This window comes from Akebia trifoliata, chromosome 14 (assembly GCF_017979445.1).
Source record: "Akebia trifoliata isolate Shusen 1 chromosome 14, ASM1797944v1, whole genome shotgun sequence".
NCBI lineage: Eukaryota > Viridiplantae > Streptophyta > Magnoliopsida > Ranunculales > Lardizabalaceae > Akebia > Akebia trifoliata.
The window spans coordinates 21,718,523-21,744,684 of NC_141388.1; the positions used below are offsets into that span (position 1 = coordinate 21,718,523).

At 36.6% G+C, this 26,162-nt stretch overlaps 1 protein-coding gene across 10 annotated transcripts in view; it reads right to left on the bottom strand.

The window, feature by feature from the left end:
- Nucleotides 1–26,162, bottom strand: part of TERT (telomerase reverse transcriptase) — a 66,979-nt gene that overhangs the window by 26,051 nt on the left and 14,766 nt on the right. For all 10 annotated transcript variants that reach the window (XM_086422234.1, XM_086422231.1, XM_086422236.1 and 7 more), the window contains 3 exons: nucleotides 11,036–11,460; nucleotides 2,166–2,292; nucleotides 1,887–2,031 (listed from right to left, as the gene is read on the bottom strand). In XM_086422234.1, the coding sequence (XP_086278360.1) occupies nucleotides 1,887–2,031; nucleotides 2,166–2,292; nucleotides 11,036–11,460 (697 nt within the window). The remainder of the gene's footprint in view (nucleotides 1–1,886; nucleotides 2,032–2,165; nucleotides 2,293–11,035; nucleotides 11,461–26,162) is intronic.

A 26,162-nucleotide genomic window follows, 5' to 3' on the forward strand; every position in this document is an offset into this window, starting at 1 on the left:
TCTTTTCATTAGATGTCACATTCATTTCGCCAACTTGCATTTTCTTTGTTTGCTATTGTTGTTCCTACTTCCTATACGCACACATTATCTTCTTTTGGGTGGAAACTAGCTATGGATGAGGAGATTGCATCACTTTATCATCATATTTGAGATTTATCCCCGCTTCCACCTAGGAAGCAGCCCATGAGGTGTAGTTGGGTGTATACAATCAAGTATCTTCTTGATAGATCTGTTGAGAGATGGAAGGCTCAACTTGTAGCCAAGGGTTACACACAGAATTATGGGATTGATTATAATGAGAATTTTCTCTCCAATGGCTCGCAAGAACTTTATTTGAGTTCTTATTTCTATTGCAGTGTGTTATGCTTAGCCTTTGTATCAATTGGATATGAAAAATGTTTTTCTACATAGAGACTTGCATAATGAGGTATATATGGAGCAGCCACCTAGATATGTTGCCTCTTATAAAATTAAACTAGTGTTTCGCCCACGGACGGCAATTTATGGGCTGAAATAGTCGCCTAGAGCTTGGTTTGATAAATTTAACTCAGTTGTTCTCGCCTATGGATTTGCTAGGTCTACTTCTGATCATTCAGTTTTTGTGAAGCACTTGCTAGTGGAGTTACTGTGTTGATAGTTTATGTGGATGATATCATCATCATTGAAAGTGATCCTGGTAATATCTCAGATTTGAAGACTCATCCAGCCAAACAGTTTCACACTAAAGACTTGGGTCTTCTTCGCTACTTCTTGGGTATTGAAGTAACTCGCTCCAAAGAAGGTATTAAATTGTCTCAGAGGAAGTATGTTTTGGATTTGTTATCTGAGACTGGTACTTTGGATTCTAAACCTGCTAATACTCCTATGGATCTCATTACTAAGCTTATGTTGAATAGGGGGAGATTTATCTTGATTTAAGGCATTATCGTAGGTTAGTTGGCAAATTAAGCTACTTAACTATCACTCGCTTGGATATTACCTTTGATGTGATATTAGTTAGCCAATGTATACATGCTCCGCAACGGACTCATTGGGATGTTGTGTTTGGGATACTGAGGTATCTAAAGGGGTCACCAGGCAAGGGATTATTATATAGATCTTCACCCCTTATATCCATTATTGGCTTCTCAAATGTTGATTGGGCAAGGAGTCGGAGTGATCATAAATCTACTTCTGAGTATTATACCTTCGTGAGAGATAATTTGGTGACTTAGCATAGTAAAAAATAGCAAGTTGTAGCTCGTTCTAGTGCTAAAGCAAAATACAGGGCGATCGCACATATGCACATGAGATGTTTTGGGTTCAGAGTCTTCTAAAGGAGATAGGGATCGAAGTTCCTACTCCTATGCCTATGTATTGTGATAATCAGACTGTTAGTTATATAGCTAGTAATCCAGTATTCCATGAGAGAACCAAGCATGTTGATTGCCACTTTATTGGTGATATGGTGATGGCTAAGAAAATACCTACTCCTTATATCAAGTCAGCAAATCAGTTGGGAGATATCGCATTCCTCTTATTGTCAATCCTTTCTTACTTTTTGTACCAAGCTGGGCGTGCCAGATTTGTATGCTCCTACTTGTGGGGGAGTGTTAGAGTTCTTATTTAATGTCGTCTGGGCCTAATACATAAGCCCACATGACCCTTGTCTTATTTCTCATTAATGTAAGGTCGTGTGGGCCCAATACTTAAGCCCACATGACCAACCACATCTTTTTAATATAAAAAAGAGGCCGAACCTATTGGGGGTGACCTACTCATTCTCTTCTCTATTTTCCTCCTTCTCTCCTTAACCCTAATCTTCTAACAAATTCAAATACAAAGTAGAACACAAGTTTAGAATATATTTAACCAACAAATGTATATCAAACATATGTTTTACTTACAGACATGCAGATCCATTGAGACAAAAACCACAGTTCTTTAAGCATAACATTGATTGAGTAATTGCGTTCTCATCAAATGCGCCAAAGATGTCCTTTATGAGGCATATTGCACCAGAATCATTGGACTTCAACATATTCAGTATGTCTGGAGATTATTAAGGTCATATCAAATAACAAGCATTGGCAATAAGAGGAATGCGATAACAGTAAAAACAATGCCGTGTTAGAACGACATCAGTTAAATAGTTATACAATTGGTAATTTGGGGAAAAAGGATACGATTTCTAGGGAAAAGGGAAGGGAAGCGATTGGACTTATAAAACATGATTTTTCTGTTAATTTGTGTCCCACTTGCAATTTTCTGTGGCATTTGCAGCACCGAAATACAAAAGCACTGTGATGTTATCTGCAGAGGGCCAAATGATAAAAAGCCATCACAAAATATAATAAGAGTAATAAATGAAAACAAAAACACTGGTGGGAATAATTTACTCAATTAATTAATTAGATTAGCTAGACAAATTTGTAAAAAGACTTGGGAAGAATCAATTCCCAGCAAGACATGGACCGATCCGAAGATTGGATACACTCGATTGGGAAAGATAAGTTTTTCCTTGGTATTTTTAGCAGAGAATCGCAAATGGATCATCACAAAGTACCCATTGAGAAGCATCCTCAACAAACCTCATTCCTTCAAAAGACTTGCCAAATAAGCAGTACAGCTAGCCTAATTTATTTTAGGGTAAATTTTCGTGCGCTTGATATGACAAAATTCCGATTGCGGCTAACTGTTTATTTAAATTCCTAAAACATGAAGACCGAGATCGCACGTATTTCAAAGTGACAATCTCGTTGGTTTATAAAGTGACGATCTCCCTAAAAAGTGGCGAACTTGCGAGATTGTATCCAATTATAGGTACTTAATGCATGGTACACTTCCTTCAAATTGAAAAAAGGGAAGGACTTTGAAATTGAAGGCAACAAGGATTGAAGAGACTGTCAAAAAATTGATAGGAGGGCCGCTCCAACTTATAAGGACCAGAGCAGGAAATATAGTGCTGGATGAAACATCTTGGAAGTAGATATACCCTAATTTACTCGACATAGTTGAAACCCTACAACTATAGCAAATCATCAACCCGATTCCCAGAAACATCAGACAACCATGGTCTACATGTCCTTGACCAATTGAAACCCAAATTAGGGAAAAAAATAAACATGGTGTTTTCTTGATTATATGTTCGCTATTTTAAGCCCAAAAGATTTTATTGGCCATTAGGATAGATTTCACAAGGTCAATTGCTATGATTTAAAGGATGATTACAAAATTTTGCAATAGGGGTGCTTACACCCCATAACTTGGTTGACATGTTATAACGCAACTTTGAGGTTGTGGGTTCAAGTCCAGCTTATCCATGAAAAAATTGCAATAGGATTAAAATTAATTGGGGTAGGCTGAAGAAGGTTATTGATTAGGCCATGGGTTCTGAATCTGGGTTTTGAAGGAGTTTGGATACATATTTTTATGCAATAGGGTAGGTTTGGGTGGTTTCTTGTGACCCAAGGACTTGGCAGGACTGTCTCATTTCTTCAAAACAGAAAATAAAAGAAAAAGAAAAGAAGAAGATTAAAAAGGAAAAGAAAATGACAGATTTACATTAGAATCACACCAATAATTTCCATGGCATCACCAAGTTGAATGCACCCAACATTCAACAAAGTTGATTCTCCCCAAATCCAAGCAAAGAGAGAACAGAAGATTTGAAAATTTGTATTCATCAAAAGTCTCCTAAAGAATCTATTACAATGTTTAAATAGAAAAGACCTGTTGAATAACTCTTATTTTATTAGTTTTATAGATCTTTTGTCCTTTTTAGTCTTTTCACTTATTAGACTATGTAATTCTCTTAAAGTCTAATTAGAGCTTAGTAATGAAACACTTTTTACTGTTCTCTTATATTTAACTTGGTATCAGAGCCAGGTTCCATCTCCACTCCTTCCTCCTTGCTACCACTCCATCGCACAACCCCTCTCGTAAATCTACCTCACAACCTCTCGGTTCAGTGTAAATAATCACCCCTACGGGGGTTGTTTTTTATTCCATCCCTAATCACAACATGCGATAGGGTCGTTAAAACTCATTGAAACCTTATGACAACAGCAGGGTTGCTGTTCTTAGGCCAACTGATGGCTTTAGAGGCTTTCGGCAATAGGTTCTAGATCGTTTGGAACCCACGAACACAGCAGGTTTGCTATTTGGAACCCACGAACACAGCAGAGTTGTTGTTTGGAACCCACGAACACAGCAGGGTTGCTGTTTGGAGTCAGCAACCACAACAAGGCCATTGTGTGACCACTACAGGAGACTTATTTTGAACCTACGACCACAGCAGGTGTCCTGTTTGAAGCCTGCGACCACTGCAGGGACATTGTCTGAAGTATACGATCAGCACAGAGGCTGTTTGAAGACCTGTCTGAGGCCAACGATCAACACAGAAGTGATTTGGAGACTCGTCTGCAACCTGCGATCAGCATAGAGGTCAACGATCAGCACATAAGCTATTTGGAGACTCATCTGCAACCTGCGATCAGCACAGAGGCTGTTTTGAAGCTTGTACTCACAGCAAGGGTGTTGTTTGGATCTGTTTGGAGGCTCGTCTAAGGCTTGCGATCAGCACAGGTTCCTTTTGATCTGTTTAAAGGGCTGCGATCAGCACACGGGCTGTTTGGAGCCTATACTCACAGCAAGGGTGTTGTTGAGAATCATCCTCTCGTCCTCTTTGAACTCTCTTCAAACCAAAGTACATAGATTATTATTATTATTATTATTATTATTATTATTTTAATGGCTTCTGAGACGTCTTCTTCCTCGGTCACCAGTAATAGTAATGGCTAAAGTGGTCTTTCTTTTCACTCAACTGACTTTCCAGGAATTCAGATTACTACCGTGAAACTAGATGGTCCTAATTATCTTCTTTGGGCACGATCGGTTGAAATGTTCATTGGTGGAAAAGGAAAGATCGGTTACCTCACGGGAGCGAACAAACAACCTGCACAGACTACTTACTCCCACTGGTTTGCTAATAATTTTATGGTCTGGTCTTAGCTGGTTATATCTATGCAGCCACATTGCAGATGATTTTATGTTCTCCTCAACAACAAAACAAATATGGGACTCCGCAAAGAGTATTTACTCGCAACGTCAAAACAACATCCAGATCTTTAACCTAGAGCATGAGATTTCCCGTCTTTTGCAAGGTGATTCTTCAGTTACCACCTATATATCATAGCTACGTGCTCGGTGGGAAGAGTTGACCTTCTATTCCTCGTTCTACGCCTGGAAGGATCTGCTTGATGAGACATTATATACATCGATTTTGGATAAGAATCGAGTTTTTCAATTTTTAGCCAGTCTACGAGAAGAGTTTGAGTATGCAAGAGTTCACTTATTGGGTATAGATCCCTTTCCATCCCTACAGACTACATATTCTTATGTCTTGGCTGATGAAAGTCGTCGCGCAGCTGTCCTACCTCATTCTTCAGCTCATGTAGTCTCTTAGCCGACTACTGATTTAACACCTCTTTCAGCTACTACATCCTCATCGAATTCGGTATCTCTATCTCAGGCTAAGCTTGAGAAGTTCAGAAAATTTTTCAATCAGATGGAGACTTCATCTCAGCCGGTCTTTACTTGCGCTGACTCAGGTACTTTTGCATCTGTACACAGTGTTTCCACCACTTCTTCACCATGGATCATGGATTTTGGTGCCTCTGATAACATGATCGGTACATCCTCTTTTTTCAAAACCTATAATGTTTGTTCTAGTCATCGCAAGGTTCGCTTGGCCGATGGTTCTTTGTCTTCTATAGCTAGTCAAGGTCATTTTCCTGTTACATCTTCTTTATCTTTAACTAACACACTGCATGTTCCTCAACTCACTACTAATCTTATATCTGTTAGTAGCATTACAAAAAATTTGAATTGCAGTGTAATTTTTTATCCTTCTCATTGTGTCTTTCAGGATCTGGAGTTGAAGAAAACGATTGGCATTGGACATAAAGTGAATGACTTGTATCTCTTGGACGTACCCTATTTACCTAACACCCATTCTGCTTCCCAGATTAGTAGTAGTAGTCAATCTAATAAGGCTTTTGTAATGCGTTGGCACTTGTGCTTAGGCCATATTTCTTTTGGATATTTGAAACACATGTTCCCTGCTTTATTTAATAATAGAAATTTGCTTAATTTTTCTTATGAAACTTGCCAATTAGCTAAACATGTGCATTCTTCTTATCCTATTAGTATGAATACTACTGCACCTGCTATGTTTGACCTAATCCATTCTAATGTGGGGCCCTTCCCCTGTCACATCAACTCTTGGTTTTCGTTATTTTTTCTTGTTCATCAATGACCATAGTCGTACCACTTGGGTCTGTCTTATGAAACACAAGAGTGAAGTTTTTGGGATTTTTAAGCAATTTCTTACTATAGCTCGTACCCAGTTTGGTCATAAAGTCAAGACCTTCCGTTCTAATCATGGAACTGAGTATACCTACAGTGACATCTTGAAACTTTGTTTAGAGTCTAGCATTGAGCATCAAATGTCCAATGTTAAGACTCCTCAGCAGAATGGTCGATCAGAAAGAAAAAATCGCCATATTTTAGAGTTAGCCCGTGCCCTCTCTATTGGCATGAATGTGCCTCAATCCTATTGGGCCGATGCAGTTCTTATTGTAGTTTACCTCATTAATCGGACCCCCTCTCGGGTTCTTCAGTTTGCCACGCCTCTCTTTCAACTTTACCCAGATCGTCCTTTGTTTCCACTTCCTCCGCGTGTATTTGGATGCATCTGCTTTATTCAAATTCTTAATCAAACTCGTACAAAACTTGATCCTAAGGCCGTCAAATGTATCTTTTTGGGTTATTCCTCTACTCAGAAAGGATACCGTTGTTACCACCCCCCTTCTCGACAACGTTTCATTTCTCGGGATGTTTCCTTTTTTGAGCATACCCCATACTACAATGGGTCCGTTGGCATTCAATCTGAGTGGTTTCCTCTAGATTCACTTGATGATACTTCCTCTATTTTATTTCCTCTCCCCATGCCTGTTCCTCCTTCTTCATCCCCTATCAGTTCATCACCTCCTCCACTGCAGGTTTACTCTCGACGTCCTAACAATACTGCCATCACTCCTATGCCAGACCAGCTCCGCCTCCTGTCTCCTGTGATGATCGTCCTATTGCCACTCGTAAGGGTAAGCGCACTTGTACTTATCCCATTTCTAATTATGATTCTGCCCTCTCACCCTCCTATCGGAGTTTTCTTGCATTTGTTTCCACTGTTTCTCCTCCTACTACTGTTGCAGATGCTATTACCCATCCTAAATGGCGAGTAGCTATGATTGATGAATTGAATGCTCTTGACAAGACTTAGACTTGGGAACTTGTACCTCTTCCACCTGGTAGGAAGGCTGTGGGATGTCGCTGGGTTTTTACTCTGAAGGACAATCCGGATGGCTCTATTGCTCGTTATAAGGCCCGTTTGGTGGCTAAGAGTTATGCTCAGACTTATGGGATTGATTATCAAGAGACATTTGCTCCCATTGCCAAGATGACCACCATTCGTGTTCTCTTTTCTGTTGCCACTATCAGAAGATGGTCTTTTTTTCAGTTAGATATCAATAATGCATTTCTCAATGGTGATCTTCAGGAAGAAGTCTATATGGTCCAACCTCCTGGGTTTCTCACATCTGCTTCTCCTACCCATGTCTGTCGTCTTCATCGTTCTCTTTATGGATTGAAACAGTCTCCTCGTGCATGGTCTGAACGTTTTACTAAGACCATGCATCAGTTTGGTTTCCACCAGAGTTCTGTTGATCACACTCTTTTCTTGCGTCACTCCTAGGGCAAAACTGTCGCTCTGATTGTTTATGTCGATGATATTGTTCTTACTGGAGATGATGATGCTGGCATTGCCAAGGTTAAAACTTACTTAGGACATCAATTTGAGATTAAGGATCTTGGGTATCTTCGCTATTTTATGGGTATTGATGTTGCAAGGTCTCAATTCGGTATATTTATTTCTCAGCGTAAGTATGTTCTTGATTTACTCAGTGACTCTGGTCAGCTTGGTTCTCGTCTTGCTGATACTCCTATTGAGCAGAATCACAGGTTGGCTAATTCTGAGGGGGAGTATTTAAAGGATATTGATCAGTATCAGCGTCTTGTGGGAAAACTGATCTAGTTGTCTATGACTCGCTCTGACATTGCCTATGTTGTTAGTGTTGTAAGTCAGTTTATGCACTCGCCTCGAACGTCTCATCTTACTGTTGTCTATCGTATTCTTAGATACCTTAAGGGATGTCCTGGTCGAGGTATCCTGTTCAGTAATCATGGTCATCTTCGCATTGAGGCATGGGTAGATGCAGATTATACTAGCTCAGTGACTGATAGACGGTCTACTTCTGGGTATTGTACTAAGGTTGGTGGCAACTTGGTCACTTGGCGCAATAAGAAGCAGGATGTGGTTTCTCACTCCAGTGCTGAGTCAGAATACCGAGCTATGGCACTTTGAGTGTGTGAGTTGTTGTGGCTCAAGATCTTACTAGTTGATTTGTGTATTTCAGTGACAACCCCATTTTTACTATATTGTGACAATAAGTCAGCTATTAACATATCGGCAAATCCGGTTCAGCATGACAAAACGAAGCATATTGAAGTTGATCGACATTTCATTAGAGAAAAGATTGTTTCTGGACAGATTTGTACCCCCTTTGTTCCTATATCTTAGCAACTTGCTGATATTCTTACTAATGGTGTCAGCAAAGCTGCCTTTGAAGGTGTCTTGTCCAAGTTGAGCGTTGCCGACATACACGCACCAACTTAAGGGGGAGTGTTGAATAACTCTTATTTTATTAGTTTTACAAATCTTTTGTCCTTTTTAGTCTTTTCACTTATTAGACTATGTAATTCTCTTAAAGCCTAATTAGGGCTTAGTAATTAAACACTTTTTACTGTTATCGTATTTTTAACTAGACCAATTCCTACCTAAAGGATTTCTAATTTGACTCTACCTTAAACTCCAAAGTAACTTTCCTGAAGTATTATCTTTCTCAAAATAGAAACTTTCCTGAATAATAACTTTTCCGAAATAGAAGCTTACGAAAAATAATACGATTCCTAATTTTACAAAAATCTTCTACTAACCTTAAAATACCTAATAATTAATTTCTAAAACAAGTAGGATTCAAAAAACATAAAGAAACCCATAAGGAGCGTAGTTAGAGGAGAACGTATTCCTATATAACTAATAAGAAGAAGTATTTTTATTCTTTTAAAATGTAATGATATTTAATCTTCTGTAGCACAAAGGGAGCGCGAGCGTCATCAAGAGAACAATTTCATGGGAAATTGGCACATCCCAAAAGTTCAAAAACTAAAATAAAATACTGAAACTAAATTATGGCCTAAATAAGATAGGCCCATGATCTCTGATGTCCCCATCATATGACTACCCTAAAAACATATAATAGATACCCCAAAACCAAATATGAAATAAAACAGAAAACCTTCAAACTAATTTATAAAACTACCAATTAAATAACTAAACCTAAAATTTAGGGAAAATAGTTACTCTATTATCACACATTCATAAATGATCTGCATCAAAACATAACACATGTCTTACAACTACTTCAAAGCAAACTCTTCATACATTCATTAGCTCGTTTTCCATCTCAATGAATTCAGATTTATAAACAAGAGCATTCTCTTTCCATAAAGAATCTACATGTTTCATGACTCACTCCAAACAATTACGAACTCTAGTAGAAAGATTCCATTTTTTAATCATTGTAGAGAAGTGAGTCAGTTAGTGCACATGTAGGAATGGTTCCCTCTCCAGCTGCCTTTATCTATCTCAGACGGGGGGCTGTAATGAGAAATTCCTTTCCCTATAGAATCAGGTTCCTCGTGGCAGGTGATAGGAATACTCTACAACGTAAAACTTTGTAATCCTCTAAAAGATTTAAAAAAAAAAACAATCCACTAAATAAATGCAATGAATGTATTCTTACTATTATAATTACACAACCACAATAACCTCTAAAGCAATTCATTAGCCCATAACTACCATATGACTAACACCATTATCCCATTTTTTTTCCTGCAACAAACTATCATCATCTGCTCTAAGCTGTCACTCACTCCTACACACACCCCACCTTGTCTCCAAAACATGTTAATACCCACACGCTATCCACCACCTCTACATCAAATACTTACAGTTTAGACATTACTTAAAAATTACTAAACTTAATACTACTCCACCATCTCACAACCCATTTGTACTTCATCAAATTCATACCTCACCACCATTATAGACGCTTCATATACCTAAACATACTATTATTGCAATGACATTAAACTACCAACCACCACCAGTTCAATCCCCTCATCCTTAGAAATCCAAATACCTCTTGCATGCAAACAATCACACAAAATAACCACACTTACTTCACCCACCAACCAGTCAAATCCCTAATTGTCTTCCCCAGACATATAATTCCATTTCCACAACACAAATACTCTCGACCAACCTTTGCACTTATTTACACAATTACTCTCTAACAGAAACACTCACAAACTACCTCCAAGTATTCTCTACTCAAATCAAATCTCCTCCCTATTAATCCTCATATTTATTGAATTTCACCTAATCAGAAATCACAAATAAACTGAAAAAAAAAATGACTTTCACATAAAACTTATATTATCAATTAGGTAATTAACAATGCTTAAATTGGTATTTAAGCCCTCTTATTGTGAAAATTTGCTTACTTGGAGCACGAAGCCCTCCAAAGTCTAAACTCCTAAATCCTGAAATTGTTTCCCAAAAATATTTTAATCCCCCCAACTTCTAAATTTTATTACATTTTTCCAATTAAAAAATACATATTTTAAACCCCAGAGCCACTAAATTCAAAAACAGGTCTTACAATTCTCATACTCCTACCCCTACAAAATGTGGTCCATTTACAGATATGTGGTAAAAATCTTATATCTGAGAGCCGTTTATAGGTATAGGGATATGGCATATAGAAAAAACTATTCAGGTTCAACACCATAACAAATGGTTTCATGAACTTACCATTTTAGAGTGAATATCGAGTCCAAATTGCTCCTCAGACTCTTGAAGACTTAAGGTGGTAGTACAGCTCTGTTGAAACTTCCCAGATAAATACTCTTTGTCGTTTCTGGAAATTATGCTATTGGTCAGCACTTTTTCTTCTATAAAATTCACTTTCCTGTATTTTCGACGACGTTGCCAACTAAATGATCTTAAACGCTTCCCGGACTTTGTTCTAGCTTTGTTTGAACTTGATTGCTCTCCATTTAAGTTCTTTTCATAACTATGAAATTCTCCAATACAATTCCTCTGATTACAATCATTACGAGCAACGGAGCCTAAGGGATTGCAAACCCCAAATGAATCATTACGTTGCAGTACAGAAATATTGATATCCAAATCAGATTTGTTTTCATTATCAACTCTCTTTCTCTTTTGAGGGTGCCCTGACAAAAAGGACAAATTCAATATTAATCTGTCAGGTTCTCAGTAAAACTTTTAAACTTTCTAGTCTGACTTCCTTCAAACAAAATGTACATTAAATAAACAAACTAAATAATGGACGCAGAAAAGAAGAGAATGTAGCATGGAGAAACAATATCAGGTCAATTAAGCCAGGTCCAAAGAATGAACCTTCCAAAGGCATCAACAGTGGATCCTATTTACCAAATGTAAATGCCAAAGAATGGTCCATCACGAATTTTCCTTTTATTAATCATTAAAAATATTGTATTATTACTTCATAACATGAAGAGATCTGGAAATGTGCAGCAAATAGGTGAAGATATTGCAAAAAAAAATATAAATCATCATTGTTGCCAAATTATAGAAGAAAACGGGCGGGGCGGGGGGGGGGGGGAACAGACCGAAAAAATTGCCCAACCCAGATTTTGAACATAATCAAGATCAAGGTTTAAAATCTCATTCCAGTGCTATGTTTCGGTCAGGATAAAAACTGAAATGGGCTCAACCAAAACATTGACAATGTTTCGGAGTTGATTTTTTGTTCAATCTCAGTTGAAAGCAGAATATTCAATCGAAACATTCCAAAACGGCCCAAAACTTTGAACCATGATTAAGATTATTGTATTCTTACATTGATAGATTGTATTATAACTAAGTATAATAAATTACATGTATAGGGAAGAGCATCCAAGAAAAAAATAAAATAAAAATATATATATATAGGGAAGCATTTGGAAGCCCTAAAGAGAGCCAAACACTTTTTAATATATGAGCTAGAAGTTTCGAAATGGACTGATTTTTTTGTGAGTGGTGATCTCTGTTGTGAGGAGATCATCCCCACAAAAAATCAGCACATTTTGAAACTTCTAACCTCATCAAAGTGGTTTACAAATAATTAACGGTCCAGGATTCTTCAACTTGTAAACTGGGGTTAGAAGTTCCAGAACGGGCTGATTTTTTGTGGGGATGATATGATCTCTTTACTGGAGAGATCATCCCCACAAAAAATCAGCCTATTCCAGATTTTCTAACCCATATATTGAAAAATGTTTGGCGCTCTTTAGGGCCTCCGAACGCTCCCCATATATATATCAAAAGACTAGCAAAGATAAGAACCAGCCTTCCAAAGGATTTCTCTTCGTGCACCTAAAGGACCACTTGACTACAAAAATTTTAACAAAAAAAACGATTAAAAAAAAGGAAAAATATTGAGTATCCCAAGGAAAAACCAATTTGAGTCAACGAAAGAAAGATGCCCCACGCATCCATTGTATGCTCTCAATGGATAAATTGTTAACTACCATTAGCCTCATGCTCAATGCATATATTCGTATAGATATTTTACAATGATTGAAATGATCACCTAATGCAATCAGATCTGAAAATTTAGACTAATTTGTGCGAAAACTTCAAAAGAAGTTGAGAAGTCAAGTTGGAAGATAAACTCTCTCTCTAGAATCTATTTCATTCAACTAAAAACTTCTTTACAACTACATTTGATGGCCTATTTATTGGCAAAACAGAAACATAATAGCCCAAGTGAAATGACAACATTACTCTTACATGAACACTTAAAGTGACGAAATAAAACTAAAGAGAAACTAACAACTAATTTAACTAACTATTTGAGGTTGTTACTAACCAAAATAACAAACAATTAACCAACTAACAAACTCCAACCATTAACTAACTTGGATTCCATCATTCTCCCATCCTTAAAAGAACTCGACCAAGAGTTAGGCGACATAATAGGGCAGTAGATGTTGTACATTAAACACATTAGATGTGTTTAAATGTGGAGGAAGCTCTGCCCTGTAAGCATTATCATTGATGCACTCCAACATCTTACAAAGTCCCACATTGCGAGCTTTAAGTTTGGTGTATAAGCTACACAGCTGCCTATCTTTGCTTAAAACCACCCAAACCAAATCACCTACATTGTACACAACTCTCCTCTTATGAAGATCAATAGCTTCCTTATATTTGTTGTTCGAACTTTCAATTTGGAATTTGATTTGTGCATGAAGATCATTCATATATGCTGCCATATCTTCAGCCTTAGCATTTGACCTCTCGTTAGTAGGTAAAGGAACCAAATCAACAACACTAGAGGGCTTTAAACCATACACCAATTCAAAAGGAGAAATATTAGTAATTTGGTTCCTTGAGGAGTTGGAAGCAAATTCAGCCAAAGGAAGAACATTATCCCAGCCCTTGATATGCTCCCCAACTAGACAACGGAGCAGATTCCCTAGGCTTCGATGGATAACTTCCGTTAGACTATCGGTTTGAGGGTGAAAGGAAGTGTTGAAATTCAATTCAGCTCCCATGAACTTCCATAAAGTAGGTCAAAAATTACTAAGGAACTTGGCAGCTCTATTGAAGACAATAGAAGTAGGCACACCATGCAAATTGTAAACCTTTTCGAAGAAGAGTTAAGCAATATATGAAGCATCCATAGAATTCAGGCTAGAACAAAATGCATCATTTTTCAGAATCGATTCGCAATCACTGTGACAATCATTCTTTCTTTGAGTGGGTGGGAGACCCAACACAAACTCCATACTAATGCACAACCAAGATTTGTTAGTATAATGCCCCAGGCTCACAATAGTACAATATTTTCCACTTTGGGCCGATATAGCTTTAAAATGTGATGTACTATTTTAGGTCTAGTTTGTCCTTATGGACCAAGATTTGAACGTTCTCTTGTCCGATGTGGGACTAACTACACCCTCCCTGTCATTCCACCTTGCCACGTGACGGCTCATCTTCGACCTCTTGGTCTCCATAAGCATTTCTATGCTAGCCAGCAGCACACCGACAAGGCCATGAAAATCTCTCCACCAACAGGAACAACCATCCTCGGCTTTGATGCCATTTATAACGCCCTAGGCCCACAATAATACAATATGATCCGCTTTGGGCCGAAGCCTACACGCCTTGAAAACACTTTGTACTATTGTAGGTCTGGAGCGTCATAGTTAGGTACCAGAAGTGGTAAAGTATAGCCCCGCATTAGTAGCCATACCCTTGCCCTTTTGGCACACATGGCACCTTTGAACATACTTTGTAACATCCCTTGTAATTTGCAGCCAAAAATAATCCTTTTGAAGTAATGCAAGAATCTTATCTCAACCAAAATGACCCAAATTGTGTAACTCAACAAGAAGCTTCTCTTGTAAGGAATAATTTGGCACACACAACCTCAATCCCTTGAAAAGAATACCATCTTTGAGTAGAAAATCAGCAAGTTTACTTGCTAAATTGTATGTACTATGTAGAATAGTTGTGAAATAAGGATCCTCTTGATGATGATCCTTGAAACTATCAAAACCAATAATGTGGTATGCAAATCAAGTCAATGGTCAAGGGTTCTAACGAAAAATTTATAATTATTTAGGTTTTCACTTAATTGAGTCTAGATTTATTGTTTTATGGTTCAGGATTGTTTTAGATTAGTTTTTTTTTTTTTTTTTTTTTAGGACTTCATTTTTATTTTTTTGGACTGATTTTCATGTTTTATTGACCCATGGTCTTAGTATAATATTTTGATGTAGTTTAGTAACTTTAGTTTATCTTTTATTTAGTATTTTAGTTTTATTAGGACTCTTGGTTGATTTTCCTTATTTAGGATTATATTAGGATTTATTGACAAAGGATGACTGGAATAAACAAAATTACAGAAGTCTCTGTTTTCTTTTGAATGTTGGCACATCAACATAGTTCATGCCATGGAAATCATTGGGATGATTCCTAGGTAAATATCATTTTTTTTCTTTAATCTCCTTTTTATCCTCTATCTTCTTTTGTTTATTTATGAGAGAGTGAGAAACCATCAAGAACCCTCTAATCCTTTCAATAACCCAACCCATAAACTTTGTTTTCTTGATTTTTTCAAGAAATCTTGAATTCTTAATTCTTGACTTCTTGAAGTCTTAGATACTTGAATCTTGAAACCCCTTTCTTGATTCTTGATTATTGATTCTCAAAATCCCGTTCTTGATTCTTGATTATTGATTCTTGAAACCCCTTTTGTGATACTTGATTCTTGATTCTTGAAACCTATAAACCCCACTTTATTTTACCCTTAATCCTTCCCCACTTTATTTACTTCATTAATCTATTTTCCAAATCTAATCTGAATACCCTAAACCTGTAATTTTAAAACATGTAGAATCCAAATACCATAAACCTTCCCCTAATTGTAATTTTAAATTGTTGAAATTGGAAAACTTTATGTTTTACATTTCAACATATAGCCAATTGGGATTTTGGAAATCATTTTCCTATTGTCGCCCAAATCCTTAACCCAATCTCCTTAACCAAACTTCATAATTCCTCACATTTCCTCTTCTTCCCTCGTTGACTTGCATCAACCAGACGCTACTCCTTGTCATGCCCTAAAATTCCAACACAAATCCTGAGGACTCCTCAATCAGAATCGAGGTGTGAGGTAAACAAACACACAACCTAATAGTACAACCACAAGAAATAATACTTATGGAAAAAGAAATACACACAGCAGAACAACAATTGATTAACATTTATATAAAATTCTAGAGTAAGCGGAAGCAATCACCAAACACTGATATAAGTCAAAATCTTCAATCTCATAATACATCAGATTACAAAAATTCTTAAACTAACATGTTTCTTATCTATAAGCAAAAACCGCTAGGATCCTCTACTAATCCTCAAAGAGACGACGGCGGCAAGACATCAACCTGATCATCCTCAGGGACCTCCTCAAATAACAACTCCTCAGAAGTTGAAAAATCTGTAAGGGGAAAGATAGGGTGAGTAACAAGGGAATGTTACTCAGCAGGATGAACACCGTTCTAACAGCGAGTCATACATGCACGAGTAATCATCTGAACAGTTAAATAATGCAAGTTTTTCATAATGTAACGTACGATAAATGTCTAAGCATACTCAGTAAATAGTTATAGCAATTTCAATCATTTAAAGTAACCTATGCATCTTTCAAATAAAAACATCTATCAAATATTACAAAATTAGGAAAATATACATAATAAGAATACGACGGTGTAGTCAATAAGAGAGCAGAGGAACACACCGATATAACTACCTCGGCTAAGGCAATTCGTTATTTCAGACTTCCAATCCAACGTGGAATGTTACTCAAACTAGCCGTTGACCAAGAACCCAATACTGAGTTCAACTAACGATGAGGTCGACCGTTTGACGACTACAGACTAACAGTGATTACTAACTAACCGAGGAAACCCCTCCCGTCGAAGCCTATCAAGAGACAATGCATGTGAACCCTACCTACCTCTACACTATACAAAGACCACCTTTACATACAACGTTCCCTAGGAAATAAGTAGGAGAAAGTCCCGGATCTCATAAGCTGTAATATGCTCTAAGGTATCCCATACTACCGAAAAGCATATGACATCTAGCGCTATCCTAGATTGACTCGCCACTTCCAGATACACAACAACGCGTCACTCTTTATGGACTTTCTACGAACCTTTTCTGGTAAACAAAATAGTTTATTTTGTATATAGTATATATCATTTCTTTTAATCGAAAATATAAACAAGGTCTGGTAGTGCCCTCCAGTGACAATTATCTGTCATTTCCATCCATCAACCATCCCATCCCTCTATCTATCTATCATGTTTTACGTGGCATGGCCATTACGTAGAACTGGAGGCATTGTCCCATCAATCAGTCGAGAACATACATTCTCTCTATCCATCTATCAATCAAATCGATCAATCTATCATCTAATTTCCTACATATCTATCAAAATAATTTCACCTTTAAAGTAATTTGAAACTCATAAAGCATCAACCAATTCCATTCGATGGATTTGATTGAATCAAAAGACTCGGAAAACACGATAAAACCATAAGACCTAAAAGCTGGAAATATGTGAAAATTTGGCTAAGTGTTGAAAAAAATGAATTTTCAAAGTTGTCAAAATTGAAAATGGATTTTTATACATGAAAACCCTCGACAACATGAGAAACACCATATAATTTTTATTACTTAATTCAAAAGAACGCTTAAGATATTGTGTTTCAAAAATCGGGCTAAAACGTCGAATTTTACGTTTTGTTCTTGAATCCAAAAATCATATTTTGATACGATGAGATTTGGATCTTAAAACCATTCCCAACGTTTTCAAAATGAGGGGTAAAACCTTAATTTCATTAAAAAATTTAAAGTAATTGAAAATTACTTAAATGTTTTTAATGAAATAAAGGTGGGAAATGGGTATACATACTATATGGAAACAACACAAAAAAAATTGGAACTAAACTCAACATTTGGCTTTTTTTTTCCGAATTGCTGATTTTTCGACAAAACTTGACCAAAATCGATTCAAATCTTATAATACTCATAAAATGCATAAAATATATCAAATGAACTAAAATAAATAAAAAAATAACCATGCAAACATGATCAAATATGTATAAATGTAATAAAACAATCGATCTATCGAAGATCGCATGGATTTTCTATGAAATTATTGTATGACTAGAAGGTAGAAGGGAAGGCAACCTACTTCGGGCTATTCTCTATAATTCAACGGAATCTAAGGATCACTTCCAACAGATCTCGAAGATTTTTTTCCAACGAAAATCGATGTATCTAGCATCCACACATAACCCTCGACGAGAAGAACAATTTTCCTTCTTGCGGCAAAGCTCAAATCATTCTCGTTTGCATAGATCTGAGTTGCAAATCTCGAGGAAAAAGGGTTTAATTTTGTTTAGAAAGGAAAATAAGAAAAATCAGATTTTTCTAATTAGGGACTAATATTTATAACTTAAGTTGGGACAAACGCGTCATTTCGGGAATTGTTTTTTCCGAATACCGATTTGGGCATTCTTATATTCTATTTCGGGTGATTTCTCGACACGAATTTAATGGTATGATCGTATTCATCATATTATATCTCTAAAGTGTCATCTACCAATTTGATAATTACTTGATGCGAAACTCGAGGATTTAGTAACTTTTTTCGATCGACTTCTGATTAAGTCGTGCTTATAGGCTAAAGTATGTTTCTCGACCCTTCTAAATCTATTGGTGAAGTTAATTTTCCTCAAATATTGAAAATTAATTATCCATACTTTTGAATCAACATAAAAACTTAAAATTCTTTCCTCAATATACATATTAAGATTTTCAAGTCATTACATCCTCTCCCCCTTAATAAGAATTTCGTCATCGAAATTAAACATACCTCAATCTAAGAATAATTCCGAAAATTGAGTACGCATTTCCGTTTCTTTCTCCCAAGTCGCTTCTTCAACATTGTTATGTCGCCAGAGTACCTTAACCAACGAAATAGCTCGTGATTTCAACATTTTCTCCTTATGGTAAAGAATCTGTATTAGCCCTTCCTCATACGATATGTCTTCCTCTAGATTCAAGGACTGTTAATCAATAACGTGGGATGGGTCCGGTTCATACTTTCTCAACATCGTTATATGAAATACATTATGAACCCTTTCTAACTGAGTGGGTAAAGCCAACTTGTATGCAACCGTGCCAACTCTGTCTATAATCCCAAATGGTCCTACATACCTCGGCATTAGTTTACCCTTAATCCCAAACCTATTGATTCTTCTTCTACGAGAAACCTTCAAGAATACAAAATCACCAACCACGAACTCTAACGATCGTCGACGATGATCTGCATGCTTTGTGTTACCCGCAAACTTTCTTGAACTATCTTAATCTTCTCAGTAGTCTCCGAGACGATGTCAGGTCCCAACAGAATACTATCCCCAACTTCTGCCCAACAATTCGACGATCTACACGGTCTGTCATATAACGCTTCAAATGGTGTCACGCCTATACTAGATTGGTAACTATCGTTATAGGCAAATTCAGTTATTGCCAAGTGATTCTTCCAGTTACCTCCAAAATCTAATACACAAGCCCTCAACATGTCTTCCAATATCTAAATAACACATTCTGACTGCCCATTAGTCTGTGGGTGGAATGTTGTACTCATCTTTAGCTTCTTACCAAATGCAACTTGAAAACTCTATCAAAATTGATATGTAAAATGTGGATCCCTATCAGATACAATAGAAACTAGGACTCCATATAACTTCACAATCTCTGAGACATAAATCCTGCTCAGCTTATCCACAGTGTAGGTCATCTTGATAGGTAGAAAATAAGCGGATTTAGTAAACCTATCTACAACCACCCATACAGCATCAATCCCATCACTGGCCTTCGGCAACCCACTAACAAAATCCATAGTCACGTGCTCCCATTTCCATTCCGAAATAAGTAGTTGCTACAACCCTGCAGGTCTCCTATGCTCAGCCTTTATTTGCTGACATGTCATACAACGACTCACATATTGGGCAATATATTTTTTCATCCCTGGCCACCAAAAATTTCTCTTCATGTCCTAATACATCTTGGTACTTCTTGGATGAATAGAAAAATGTGACTTATGGACTTCAGCCATTACGTCATTTGTCAACAAAACGTAGCGAAAAACCCCAAGTCTATTCTAGAATTTTATGCTACCATCATCATGAATTCTCCAACTCTAATCACTAAAATCCTCGGCTTTCTGTTGATACTCTTCCAATTCTGTATCTGTCTTTTGAGCTTTAATAACTTTCTCAATGATCTAGGGTTGTACTCTCATCTGGGCTACATAGGATTTATGCTCATCTGTTTCTGAGGGAATGATGAATGCGTAATCAATTACAGTTTCTAGAATTTTCCATTCCTCAATCCTTATGTGAGCAAACAACCCATCTTTCCTACAACTTAAAACATTTGCTACTACATTAGCCTTACCGGGATGGTAATACAACGTGAAATCGTAATCCTTCAGGTACTCCATCTATCGCCTTTGCCTCATGTTCAAATCTTTCTGCGAGAACAAATACTTGAGACTCTTGTGATCTAAATACACTTCGAAGGTCTCCTCATACAAGTAGTGTCTCCAAATCTTAAGTACGTGCACTATAGCCACCAACTCTAAATCATGAGTCAGATAGATCTTTTCATGGGTCTTCAACTGTCTCGATGCGTAGGATATTACCGGACCATCCTGCATTAATACACACCCAAATCCCGTATAAGAAGCATCGGCATAAATGACATATTTCTCTCCTAGCTTAGGGTGTAATGACCTAAAAATCTTAATATGTATCTTGAGGAAATAATTTTAAGTTTTTACATTGATTCAAAAGTATGGATCATTAATTTCCAATATCTTAGGAAAATTAACTTCACCAATAACTTCAGAAAGGTCGAGAAACATACTTTAGCCTGCAAACACGACTTAATCAGAAGTCGATCGAAAAAGTTACTAACTCCTCGAGTTTCGCATCAAGTAATTACCAAATTGGTAAACGACACTTTAAATATATAATTTGACGAATCCGATCATACTATTAGATTCGTGTCGAGAAATCACCTGAAATAGAAGGAAAGTTGTTCTTCTCGTCGAGGACTACGTGTGGACATTAGAAACGTCGATTTTCGTCGGAGAAAAATCTTTAAGATTGGTCAGAGGTGATCCTTAGACTCTATTGAGCCGAAGAGAATAGCCCGAAGTAGGTTGCCTTCCCCTTTACCTTCTAAGCATGCAATAATTTCATAGAAAATCCATATGATCTTCAATAGATCTATTGTTTCATTACATTTATACATATTTGAACGTATTTGATCATGTTTGCATGGTTATTTTTTATTTATTTTAATTCAATTGATGTATTTTATGCATTTTATTATTAGTATAAAGTTTGGATCGATTTTGGTCAAGTTTCAGCGAAAAATCAGCAATTCGGAAAAAAAAATTCCAAATGTTGAGTTTAGTTCCAATTTTTTTTTTTGCTTCCATATAGTATGTATACTCATTTCCGACCTTTATGTCATTAAAAACATTTAAGTAATTTTCAATTACTTTAAGTTCTTTAATGAAATTAAGGTTTTATCCCCTATTTCGAAAACGTTGGGAATGATTTTAAAATCCAAATCTCATCGTATCAAAATGTGATTTTTGGTTTCAAGAACAAAACGTAAAATTCAACGTTTTCGCCCGATTTTCAAAACGCGATATCTTAAGCGTTCCTTTGAATTAAGTAATCAAAATTATATGGTGTTTCTCATGTTGTCGAGGGCTTTCATGTACAAAAACTCATTTTCAATTTCGACAACTTTGAAAATTCATTTTTTTCAACACTTCAGCCAAATTTTCACATATTTCCAACATTTACGTCTTATGGTTTTATCATGTTTTCCGAGTCTTTCAATTCAATCAAAGCCATCGAATGGAATTGATTGATGCCTTGTGAGTTTCAAATTACGTTAAAGGTGAAATTACTTTGATAGATATGTAGGAAATTTGATAATAGATTGATCGATTTGATTGATGAATGAATAGAGAAAACGTATGTTCTCGACTAATTGATGGGACAATGCCTCCAGTTCTACGTAGTGGCCATGCCACGTAAAACATGATAGATAGATTGAGGGATGGGATTGTTGATGGATGGAAATGATAGATGATTGTCACTGGAGGGTACTACCAGACCTTGTTTATATTTTTGATTAAAAGAAATGAAATATTCTATGTAAAAAATAAACTATCTTGTTTACCAAAAAATGTTCGTAGAAAACCTATAAAGAGTGACGCATTGATGTGTATCCGGAAACGGCAAGTCAATCTAAGATAGCGCTAAATGTCATATGCTCTTTCATATTATAGCTTATGAGAACCGGGAATTTCTCCTATTTATTTCCTAGGGAATGTTGTATGTAAAGACAGTCTCTGTATAGTGTAGAAGTAGACGAGGTTTGCATGCATGACCTCTTGATAGGCTTCGCTCCTGGGCTAGTTAGTGATCACTATTAGTCTGTAGTCGTCAAACGGTCGACCTCACCGTTAATTGAACTCAGTATTGGGTTCTTGGTCAACGGTCAGTCTGAGCATGATAAATGGTCATCCAACTGTAGTATGCTAGACTGGCTACAAAATCAAATTATAACAATGGGATTCCACGTCGGATTGGAAGTTTGGAACAACAAATTGCCTTAGCCAAGGCGGTTATATCAACATGTTCCTCTGCTCTCTTATCGACTACACCACCATGTTCTTATTATGTATATTTTCCTTATTTTGTAATATTTGATAGATGTTTTTATTTTAAAGATGCATAGGTTACTTTAAATGATAAAAATGATAGATTGAAATTACTATAAATGTTTACTAAGTATGCTTAGGCATTTATCGTATGTTACATTATTTAACTGTTCAGATGATTACTCGTGCATGTATGACTCGCTGTTAGAACGGCATTCATCTTGCTGAGTAACATTCCCTTGTTACTCATCTTATCCTTCCCCTTACAAATTTTTCAGCTTCTGAGGAACCGTTCTTTGAGGAGTCTTTTGAGGAGGTCTCTGAGGATGTTCAGGTTGATGTTTTGCCACCAACGTCTCTTTGAGGATTAGTAGAGGATCCTAGCGATTTTTTTGCTTATAAATAAGAAACATGTTAGTTTAGGAATTTTTGTAATCTGATGTATTATGAGATTGAGGATTTTGACTTATATCAGTGTTTGGCGATTGCTTCCGCTTACTCTAGAATCTTATATAAATGTTAGTCAATTGTTGTTCCGCTGCGTGTATTTATTTTTCCATAAACATTATTGCTTGTGGTTGTTCTATCAAGTTGAGTGTTTGTTTATCTCACACCTCTAGATTCTGACTGGGATCCCGGGTCTCAAATGTTCCCTTGACGTGATTGATTACTAGCTGTGAGTCATTGTAGACTATGGCTCCCTTTACTCCCAACCATGTCAACGTGCTCAGACCAAGTAGCATTGCTTCGTTATTTGATGTTTTGAATCCAAGTCTGACTATTTTTTTTAACCTGATATCATCTGGGGTGAGTACTACCACTCCAATCCCAGAACCTTCCAAGTTTGAGGAGCCATCCACATAAACCTTCCAACCTGGTTGGTCACTTGGATCTTCCCATTTCTAGCATACTCAAGAGATTGGCCTTCGCAGTTGGTGCAATAAGCAGAGGAACGTTAACTTCGATTGATCTAATGGCTCTTGCCATTGTTTCGACTGAAATCAATTTGTTGTGGCGATTCCCACGGACGCACAAAATTTGTAAATGAGAGATCTGGTGATACCTTGATAGACTATGCCCTATTGAACTGAAGTTGTTCCTTCGTCCTTCCTATTAGCACCGGTGTGGTACCTGCCAATGACCTTTCGACGCTCAAGTTAAAGTTGCAAAATAACAATAATAAGAAAAACTCTTTCCCTCTTAAATTGGCCAAAAGATCTTTTTGCCTCTGTTGATCTCTCTATTTATAGATCCTTCCCTAAAATTAGGGTTTCCCCTTTAATCGAGATGTAATCACAATGAATCCTCGAATTGTAAGGATCCTAAATGGAATTGGGATCTCTAGGCTTGAGTCCCTGATTCTAGGGAGATCTCCTCCAAGATCTTTGGACTTGATAAACGTAAACCAAAATTACACATACTCAGATCAGGCCTGCCCTGCTAGGCAGGCCTGGTCTCTACTAATGTTGTCTTGTCCTACCAGACAAGATATCTACCCTACTGTTGGGCAGGGCCGGATGTATTGGCTTACACAAAGTACCACTTAATCGGCTTGGACACATGTACGGTCTGGATAACGTACTGTTATTATCCTCTACAAAAACAGATCTGAAAAATCTGCAATTTTTTTCCACAGATCTAAAATTAGATTTACTTTTGTCCAAATTAGATCGCACCCCCTTTGCTCTGATACCAAATGATGCAACCAGGCCCGGAAATTTAGACTAATTTGTGCGAAAACTTCAAAAGAAATTGAAAAGTCAAGATGGAAGAAAAACTCTTTCTCTAAAATCTATTTCATTCAACTAAAAACTTCTTTACAACTACATTTGATGGCTTATTTATAGACAAAAAAGAAACATAAAAAGCCCAAGTGAAATGACAACATTACCCTTACATGAACACTTAAAGTGACAAAACAAAAATAAGGAGAAATTAACTAACTTCAACAACTAACATACTAACTACCTCCAATAACTAATTATTTCAGGTCGTTATTAACCGAAATAACAAACAATTAACTAACTAACTAACTCCAACCGTTAACTAACCTGGACTGCATCATTACCAATCAAAAAAATTCCCAATAGGACCACTAAATGAGTGTCTCTACTCTATAGGATCTAGTTTTACATAAATTATCTCAATCAATTTCTAAATGAAGTGCCCAGTTTCATCCCCAGCTATGACCTTTTCAGGTTTAAGAAATTAGTTGATTACATCTCCCTTGTCAGCCTTAAGCGAATCACCTACTCAACATCCGGTACAACCTAAGTATCTTGTGGTATCTCATACCTCATGGAATTTGGCAAAGTACTTATTATCACATATATCAAACATGGTTTATACTCAAATAAAGAATCTCATTCTTATTTATAATCTCTAAATAATGAAAGTAAAACACTAAAGTTACTTTTTCAGCAAATTTTTCTAACATGGAGGATGTCCAATTTCTAAGTTAAGTGATATGTTGCTTATGATGTGGAGTTCCATGCAATCATTCAAGCGTTGAGGCCTAGCATTATTACTTGATTTGAAGCAAATTACTTATGTTTTTCAATCATGAGGTGTTAAAGTATATTAAAAGGCAACACATGTTGAATAAAAAACATGCTAGGGGAGTTGCTATATTCCGACTTGGTGACCATGGTTAGGAGAGTGCCAAATACAAAGAAGAAATGGACAAGCATCGTCATTTGAAAGAGGACAACATAGGAGAGTTGGTAATGGTTCACCTATAAAAGGTGAGGCACGCTTAACAATTGAAGGCAAGCCCACTCAAGAGCAAGAAATGAGTGTATGTAATGAATTTCCACCAAACTTTAGATGTTTCAATGTCGTTGATTTGTTCAAGTTACCATTTTCTATTCATATTATTCATACACAACATTTTGTTTAGTGGATCCTATGCTTAAGCAAACTAAGGAGATGATCAAGCAATCTAAGAATTAATTGAACTGTCAAAGAACTCTTTTACTAATTATTTGCAACTTTATTTCAACTTATTCATGTTCTAGCCATTAGCATTCATTTTTTTCCCTGAGTTAGGGACAAATATGGACATTTTACCTTGAGTGGGGATTAGGGGCTTTTTAGCCTCCCTCCATGTATTTCATAGTAAAGCAAACATGTAGGGTACCCAAGTAAAGATGCTTGGAGTACCAACATGAAAAATGGCCGTCCATATTCAAAGTACCTACATGAAGGGATTCCTTCACATCCGCATTCTAAATATGGACATGCAAGGAAACCTTCATGTAATCACTCTAAATGTGGACCAGTTGCCATAAAAAGTAAAAAAGGTCATGTACTTTTGTCCTTGTGCCACATGCCCTACCCAAACTAAATGAACTAATTTTAATGAACATGATTCACTACATCTACACACACCTCATCATCTAACATTCTAAATCTCATAATCAATAATTTTACATGTCCTTAGCAAACCCCAAATATTTGGGATAGGGCTTTAAGGATGATGATGAAGATTAATTTACTAGTCCTTTCAACAAGCAATTAATATTTTTAATAGCTTTTATAAATTTTATCAGTCATTTTAAAATACTTCTTTTA